At 40.8% G+C, this 8,999-nt stretch overlaps 1 protein-coding gene across 2 annotated transcripts in view; it reads left to right on the forward strand.

The window, feature by feature from the left end:
- exoc6b (exocyst complex component 6B) overlaps positions 1–8,999 on the forward strand; it is a 63,411-nt gene that overhangs the window by 17,976 nt on the left and 36,436 nt on the right. For both annotated transcript variants that reach the window (XM_014010594.1, XM_014010595.1), the window contains exons 9-15: positions 1,113–1,196; positions 2,079–2,125; positions 4,290–4,410; positions 4,833–4,904; positions 5,535–5,632; positions 6,299–6,404; positions 7,846–7,955. In XM_014010594.1, the coding sequence (XP_013866048.1) occupies positions 1,113–1,196; positions 2,079–2,125; positions 4,290–4,410; positions 4,833–4,904; positions 5,535–5,632; positions 6,299–6,404; positions 7,846–7,955 (638 nt within the window). The remainder of the gene's footprint in view (positions 1–1,112; positions 1,197–2,078; positions 2,126–4,289; positions 4,411–4,832; positions 4,905–5,534; positions 5,633–6,298; positions 6,405–7,845; positions 7,956–8,999) is intronic.

Consider the following 8,999-nt stretch of genomic DNA (forward strand, 5'->3'; position numbering starts at 1 on the left):
ACAGGAAGTGCATGAACTTTGACAGGAAGGAGAAAGCCAACATGCAAGAGAAAGATGGAGGGAGTGAAAAGCTGGATTGAGGTTAGAGAAAGGATGGGGGTGAAGGAGTGAAAACACCTGGGAGGGAGCAGAAGGTTTAGTTTTGGGCTACGATCACACTGCAGGGGAATGTCACCCAAATCAGTTTTTTTTTTAATTTTTGGGCCCATGTTGTACTCGACCCGGGTCATTTTCACCTGTGGTTCTAAATCAGATCCACGTCTGATGCTTTTAAAGGTGGCATCATGTAGAAAGTAAAAACAAAATTCAGAGCTCAAACGAGTCAAAGAAAGTTGGATCTCATACGACTAAACCATCGTTTTTGCTCAAACACATCTTAAATTATATGGTTTTTGGAGACTTTATCGTGTCTCCAGTTGATGATGATGATGATGCCAGTAATTTTATAATCTTTTGCATGATGCAAAAGTTTGCTGTAGAGAGAGCTCATTTGTTTGGGATTAAATGAAGAATGAGTTGTGGGGTTTAAAACCCATTTGAATGACGATGACGTGTCGGTTCTGTACGGACGGTGAATCAGCTGAGTGATAAGGAGGGATCAGGATGGGAGGAAAGGAGGGAGGTCACGGTGAGGATGAAAAACAGGAAAACTGAAAGATGGATATCGGGGGTTGGGGGTGCTACTGTTGGAGGAGGATGGAGAAGGTTTGTCTCAGGAAGGTGTTGACAGGATTGACCCGTTCACCTCTGAGGTCGGCTTCACGACTCGGAGTTACTTTTGAAGCGTCTCTTTGTGTAAAACGAGTGAGAAGAAGCAGACAGAGGAACTCTGAAGGGTTTATCTGGGAGCAGGTTGGTGGTCCGACTGCAGCGTCGCTCTGCTCCATGTCGGGGACAGATTTATCTCTTGAGCTCAGAGGGGACTGCAGGTCCTGGTCTGAGATCTCAAACATGTAGAGATAAGTCATGAGTCATGGAAGAAGCAGATACGAAGCAGTCCAGTTTTGTTGGGAATGAAAAGTTAACCTGTTTTATTTTTCAGTGATCCGGCACCGCAGACTTTCCTCTGTCCAAACCGTCTCTGGGTTCTTACCTTGGGTTTGTGTTTTTAGGGTTTGCGTGACGAGTTTGAGAACTACTACAGAAAGCAGAGGAGGAAACAGGCTCGCCTGGTCCTGCAGCCCCACTCTAACATGGTACGATCCTGACCTGCACTGCTGCTCACATTATTGGTCCACACACTCCTCTACCCTTAACACACACTCCCCTTAACCTGTTAACATCACAAGTGTTTGAACAAGCTGAAGAATAATGAGAAAAATGTCTGGTTTTTGGGTTTTCCTTTATTTTTCTGATATAAAAGGTATATCAGGAAAATTAAATGGTATTTTAGCTACCGTAATCAATTCTTGGTGTCTTTTATATATTTATTTAATATCAAGTCTTAATGAAAAATCAGCATTTTCATTTATTCATTCATTCATTTATTTATTTATTTATTTATTTATTTATTTATTTATTTATTGTTCATTATGACTCATTTTACAAATTACAAATGCCTTAAGAGGAATTCTATACGGGACAAAAATATTTGCCTGTTTAAACCGTTTTAATCTTTGAATGTTTTAAGTTCTTTAAAATACAAATGTTGAACCTTTTTTTTCGCTTCATATGAGTTTAATTAAAACAGCCAGCAGTTTAAGACACAACATCAAATTATCAACCAAAAGATGTCTTGAACTAATGAAAAATAAAAAATAATCCAACAAAAAGAACTGAAACATGTTTGATTCTTGTAATCAACAGTTTTTCATTACTTTCCAAACATTTTATTTAAAAAAAAAGGTGAATCAAGTGCTAAACGACTTAAGTTATCAAAGCCAAACCTGTTTTTTCAAAACAAAATTGTATAAAATGAAAGTTTTTACTGAAACGGATTTGGATGTATCCCAAAAATGCAGTTTCTTTTATGCTGACTACTTTAATTCGCTTTTATATTTAAGATACAAGGTCAAGGTTTTTGTGATTATTTGAAAGTTTCTTGTGTTACTAATTTTTATTTTATAACTTATTTCTAGCACGAAACCCTGGAGGGTTACAGACGATACTTCAATCAGATTGTTGGGTAAGTCGGTCCGCCTACTATTTCACCAACAAAAACACGAAACTCTTCAAAGACCCAACATGCCTCAGTCAGGACACGCTTCAAACAAAACCCATCAGTAATCTGTTCGATTAGATTCTTTTCAACCGTCCATCGTTTCACATCATCCGTTGATTTCAGGTTTTCTGTGTTCTTTGGCACGAGATGAGAAGCTATAACATTTAGAAGCACCTTGCTTCATTTCTTCAGTTTGACTCTTCCTTCCAGCGGTTTGTTTCAGCCCTTTCTTTAATTCCTCTTGGTGGTTCTGCTCGTCCGTCACTCGATCTGGTTCCCCGTCTGCACCATGAAGACGTTTTGTCTCACGTCTCCTCAGTGGTGATGAGTGATGGAGTAGGTGATGAAGGTGGTTGGCTTGTTTTGCTAATCTGACGTACGCATTAAAGTTGTAACCCGAGTGGCCGTGATGCTCAAATCAAAGATCCCAGAGTTGCTGATTTGCATGAATCTGTTAAAAACTACCATTAAAAACAGCTAAACTTACCCTTCTGGGCCACAGTTTGGACCTCGGTGCAGCTCACTGTGGTCTGGCGAGCCTCGCTTGATCGAGACATTTTGTCAGTGGAGACAAACCAACGTTTTGATCCGTTCACTCCGCTCGGCGTGTGATCGATGAGTGTGGCGTGTTACCATGACAACATCTTTTAACACCGACTGGATGAATGTGTCGTTCACTTGGCTGGTGTTGGCCCTTCATCTGGAAGTCTATGGCAGCTTCTCTGGAAACTTTCTTGTCTTTTCATCAAATATCCTCAAAACCGGGATTTAAATTACTTTACTACCACTTCAGTGACATATATTAAACCAGATAAAACCCATTGAGATCAAGAACTCTATTCCAAGAGTGACCTGGCCAAGAGGTCAACAGCAACATCATAAAATAAAAACTGTTCAAATTCAAGAATACGACAGTGTTGTACAGGTTTGAACAATGAAATAGTGCAAGATGGGACACATCATGCTTTTCAAATCCAGTGAAGTTTGGGCTCAACAAGTTCAAATCATCCCGGACGAGCCCCCAAGTGGCATGACTTGCCTTTTTTGGCTGTGACATAAACGACAGGCCGGGTCCTCCGGAGGACCCAGACTACCCAATCGAGGTGGGCCGTGTCCTTGGTAGACCGGGAAGACTGGAAAAACAGAGGCTGTGAATTTGGACGGTCTAGCGTCCCGTCCTTACGTCATGTCATCTAACAACTGTGACGACGCTAAACAAGCAAACTTAAATCAAAACTAGAAAAATATCAATACATTAGCATTATTAATATCACAAAACTATAAAATTAACTTAAAAGTAACATTTGAAGAACTAATTGACCTGCTGTAGGTGCATGTTTATTTCATGTTTTTTTAATGACAAAAATAATATTTAAAAACATATCTATACAAATGATAAAAGTATTAGAATTACAACCGCTTAAAAAATGTAATTTTTATATCGCCATATTTTTATTTAAAACATATTCTTTTGTGTCGCTTCGTCCGCCATTACTAGCTTAAAAAAATCTCCGGTCGGGCCGCAATGCGTTATGGGATACGATGGGCCAGGAAGGATCCATCAGACCTGTCCTTCAAATCGAGAAAAAGGAAGGACGTATTTGTCGGCAGCATCGGAGGAACTTTTGGTTTTGGACGGCCTTCGTCGCGGCGCTGTGACGTATGCAGCCGACGAATTTGGTCTTCCGAGGACCCGGCCTGCCGTTTTGGACACAGCCTATGAAATACTTTACCCCTAGAGCTTTGTTTTGAGGTTTTCGAAAAGTAACTGAAAACAGTTATTTTCCATGGCTTGTATGTTTTGATTTTATTGTGCTTTTTATGCTTGTTTTATTCTTTGTATAATTTAGCATTGATTCTTATTGTACAGCGCTTTTGTGACTTTGTGTCTGTGAAAGGTGCTTTATAAATAAACTTTACTTTGTTGCATTTAAAGATAAAAACAAAACAAACAATAATTTAATCAAGAACCTGTAACTTGTTTGATAGTTGCTAGTTTTTTTGTTTTTGTCAAGTTTTTAATAAATATTTGCAAATAGTTTTTTGGTTTTAAACAGATTAAGTTTTCTTAAGTTGTTATTAGTCATGTTCCAAAATCATTTAGCTGTGTTTCTCTCCTTCCATCCAGCTTCTTCGTTGTTGAGGATCACGTCCTTCACACCACACAGGGTTTGGTCAACAGAGCTTACGTGGAAGAGCTTTGGGAGTTGGCGTTGTCCAAAATAGTCGCTGCCTTGAGGACGCACTCTGTAAGATGAATGAAAAACTTTTTTATGATGAAGGTCCAATCCCAGTTCACCCGTCCATGCCCCAATCGATTAATTTCTAAGTAAATTCAAATGTAGGTCATGACATGAGCAAGTCATCAATCAATCAACCAAACTTTATTGTCAATCTGAATAAATCTGAATATTGTTGTCAAAGAGGAGAACTGGATTTATATTATCTAAAAATGAACTGATCCACCAGTATTCCCAGGAATGTAAGATGTCTTCTTAAATTTCACCCTTTTCCTTTAAATTACATCAATAAAGAGGCATAAATCTCAAACAGTGAATCCAGCAGCTTCGAGACCAATAGTTCGCTGGAAATCTTGGAGTGGGAAATGGGATTGGTCCAAATTGTGTTTTTGTCTAAAATGTCCAAATTACACCAACTTTTGTTTCTTCAGTCTTATTGTGACGACCCTGATCTGGTGCTGGATCTGAAGAACCTCATTGTTCTGTTTGCCGATACTCTGCAGGTATTCATTTTGATTTATCACTGAAAACTTTGTTGTCTTTTACAGTCCAGTTCATCGAGGTGTTCTTGTACTTCTTATGTTGTCAGAAAGAATATACGTCCCAGGAGACGTTTTTTAAAAATGATCAGCTGCCAGTTTCCAAAAGCAGACTTTACTTTTTAACCGGAATGCTTAAAAATGGAGAAAACCAACATCAGATGAACTTCTGTGTGTTTATGCTCCACTGTACGTCTGAACAACCCTGGATGGGTCCAGGATGATGGATGAGGAGATGGAGGGGTTGTGGGTGCAAACCGGACGGCAGAAAGACTAGACAAACGAGGCATACGAAGGAAGGGGAAACTGATGAATGGGTGGTCCGATGCCCACCATTTATCCATGTGAAGTGATGAGAAGCTTTATTGGCTTTCATATTTCCCAGTAACTTATGCTTTGCAGAAACAAGTTTAATTATTCAGGCTGTTTTGAATCCATTGCGACTCAAATTCCTTTACATTTTCTGCCACTTTCTCTATATTGAACTATATGTCTAAATAAAACTGATTTGGTTTGAGTTGATGTGGTTGAAATTTGGTCTGATTTGTCCCATCACAATGCTGTTTTTATAATTTTCCTCCATCCTATCCGCAGGGTTATGGTTTCCCCGTGTCACAGTTGTTTGACATGCTGCTGGAGATGAGGGAGCAGTACGGAGAAATCCTGCTGAAGAAATGGAACATCACCTTCAGGTCTGTAAACCCATATCGACCTTCGCCGTTCAAGTCATAAAGGTCACGAGGGCGACCCGGTTTTGTAGGAGCATGTTCTCGCACATCCGAGCGTGTTGGTGGGAAACGCCCTCGCCTTCAGACGAGGTTTTTACGAGCTGCTGGAGAGAAGAGAGGATGTGTTGTTAAAAAAGCAACGTCCGGACCGTTTTTATGCCTCTCAGAACGGGCAGTGCCCTCGTAAGACTCTGGACCCGACGCACCATTGTTTGGCCGTGGCTTTTGTCCGGTGACACCAGTGGGACTCGGAGCAGTGAGAACGGACAAACAAACACACATTCCCTTTCTCCTTCCCCTCTCTCTCTCTCATTCACACACACACACTTGGGAAGCCACAGGAATGTTGTATTGTTGAGAGAGCCCTCTCCGGTTCACGGCCTCTCTATGGAACACTGGAGCGTTCGAACTCTGCACAGCCAAAACGAAGTTTGGGGGGGCGGGGCGGAGGGTGTTGACAGAAGGTAGGGTGGTAAGAAAACCTCGAGCGCTGAAACGACCCCCAATGGGATGTTTGTTGTTTCTGAGTCGGAGAGGGAAAAAGAGGCTGACTGACGTCGCTCCTGTCGACGTCTATCATCAGAGATGAGACGGGAAAAGATTTATCTGTGATTTATGTTTTCTGTCCAGGCACATTCTGGACCAGGACAACTACAGTCCCATCCCAGTCTCAACAGAACTGGAGTACCGAAACTACGCCTCCCAGTTTCCACTGCAAGACCCCGAACTGGAAAAGGTACAAAGCAAATATGTCAAAATAAAGTTACCCCCCCCAACCCTTACTAGGTCTGTCCCGATACACATGAAATCAATTAATTGCACAATAAATTTAAATGAGGTCAAATTTTTTTTGGTTTTATTTGTCTATTTTCTACTCCTTAGTGTAGGGAGGTGTGACTCTGTCAGTTATTTTCCAGGTGCATGGTCTCTAAACTCTGTAGCATGAGAGTCCCGTGAACAGGCATTCAGCTAGAGGAGAGGTTCTCAAACTGGGGTCCGTGAGAGGTATCTTGGGGGTCCTCAAAAAATGTCACTAAATTGTTAATTTGGTTTTTATTTTTAAAAATGCTTGGGGAACAATGAACTTATAAAACAAATAATATAAACTTATTAAAAATATATATTCCCATGGCATTTAGGGGTTGAAATGACAAATTATCTTTTAAAACAGCATGGGGTTTATGAGGGGGTCCCTGGAAATTTCTTGCCCTTATAAGGGGGTCCTCAGACCCAAATGGCTTGAGAACCCCTGAGCTAGAGGAGCGTCTTCAGTTTTCTGACGACTTCTTTCAGCAAATCCTCAGGAAACCATGCCAGGAAACCAGGAAACCTTGGGTTTGCCGATGGTGTTTTTTAAATATTATGTAAATTTCGTAAACTTCGTAAGTGCCATGTGGTTGACCGCAATTATTTTATGAAGTCAGAGAATCACACAGAGGGTTAATTGCGTCAGCTTGGATAGAGGAGGTGGGAAGTGATGTTACATCTTCAGCAGCTGTTGTGTGTTGCTTTCACAATCTCTGCTCTCGCTCTGTCCATAACTTTACGTAAACTACGTAATTATTACGTAAACATACGTAAACTTCATAAGTGGCGTGAGGATGACAACAGTTATTTCATGAAGACACACAAATACTAAATTGTACCAGCTTGGTTAGAGGTTTCTAGCAATGGTAACTTTATAACTTTTTTTTTTTTTTTTGCGTAAGTTAATTTAATTTACCTCCGTATGAAGGAGGTGTATCATTATTTTAGTTTAAAATGGTCTCCAAACAAAAGTATCATTTATTGCGATAATTTTTGAGGCAATTAATCGTCCAGCAAACTTTATTGAGAAAGGCTCACCCCTTACTACCAGTGTTGTTTTAATGAATACACATCACCTGCCACCTTGCATCATCTGTTAGCACCCAGAGTATGTTAGGCATGACTCTCAGCTACTACCACACCAAATATGGGTTTAATATCTGTACAATTGGCTTAGAGCTGTTTAGGTTTAAGATCAGTTAGCTGTGGCAGCCATCTTGGATCAGGTTGACTTTAATTGTGTAAAAGTTCATCCAATGAGCACTTAAAGAGTTTCAATGAAATGAACCCAGTGGCTGGTGAGATGACCAGATGTGGGGGAACTTTCACTAAAGTTGTGAATATAAAATATTTTTGTTTTATTCCTCTAGCTTCCTTTTCCCAAGAAGCTTCCGTTTTCTGAGTTTGTGCCTAAAGTCTACTCCCAGCTGAAAGAGTTCATCTACGCCTGCCTGAAATACTCAGAGGACCTGCATCTGAGGTACGCAAACACACGAGTGCTTGTTTCTCTTATTGTTCACCCCGAGACCTTTGAAAAACTGTCTGAAATTTTTCTAAATCTATTTGATATTTTGATCCACAAATGTCAACAGTCTGTGGTTTTTTTGTGTGTTTAAAAGCGACGAGTCAAAGATCGAAAGGTTGTCCTCAAATTAAACCCACAAACCAAACATTGTTCATAAATTCCTTCGAACAAACCAGTCAGCATCTGTGCAGAGACCCTCCAGTAAGTCAGGTGTTTTTTGTTTCTGACCCAATGGCAGCAACAACTCCTCTCAGTCAGATTAATGACTGGAGCTCCTCGTCCGCGGTTGATTCCCATAGTTTTGCACGCCGAGCTATCTGGTTACCATGGAGGCGCTCCTTCCTGCCGACTTCAAACGCACAATGATGCACGAGAGCGGAAGCAGACGGGACGACGGAGCTGGATTACGGCCATCGATATCCCCGACCTCTGACCTCAACCTTTGATCACGTTTGTAATTACGCAGAAAGAGGCTTTCATGTCTGCATTTTTCCCTCGGCCTGCTTATGAGTCTGCAGCTTTCCTTCATACATACTGTATGTCCGTGGATGGTTGGACTGATTACCCCTCACCTTTGAACCAAACTAAAATATCTCAACAGATGTTTGAAGAATTAGCATGAAATTTACTACAGGTGGAAATATTGGGTGAATGGAGAAACCTGAAGAAGCTAATCCTGACAAAGCTGTATACTAATTCTGGCAAACCTTCAAGCTAACCCTGGCAAAGCTACAAGCTAACCCTGGCAAAGCTACAAGCTAACCCTGGCAAAGCTACAAGCTAACTCTGGCAAAGCTACATGCTAACCCTGGCAAAGCTACAAGCTAACCCTGGCAAATCCACTAAGTAATCCTGACAAAGCTACAAGCTAACCCTGACAAAGCTACAAGCTAACCTTAGTAAAGTTACAAGCTAATCTTAACAAAGCTACATGCTAACCTTGGTAAAGCTACACGCTAACCTTGGTAAAGCTACACGCTAACCTTGGTAAAGCTACAC

Source organism: Austrofundulus limnaeus, unplaced genomic scaffold, assembly GCF_001266775.1.
Source record: "Austrofundulus limnaeus strain Quisiro unplaced genomic scaffold, Austrofundulus_limnaeus-1.0 Scaffold70, whole genome shotgun sequence".
In the NCBI taxonomy this organism is placed as follows: Eukaryota; Metazoa; Chordata; class Actinopteri; order Cyprinodontiformes; family Rivulidae; genus Austrofundulus; species Austrofundulus limnaeus.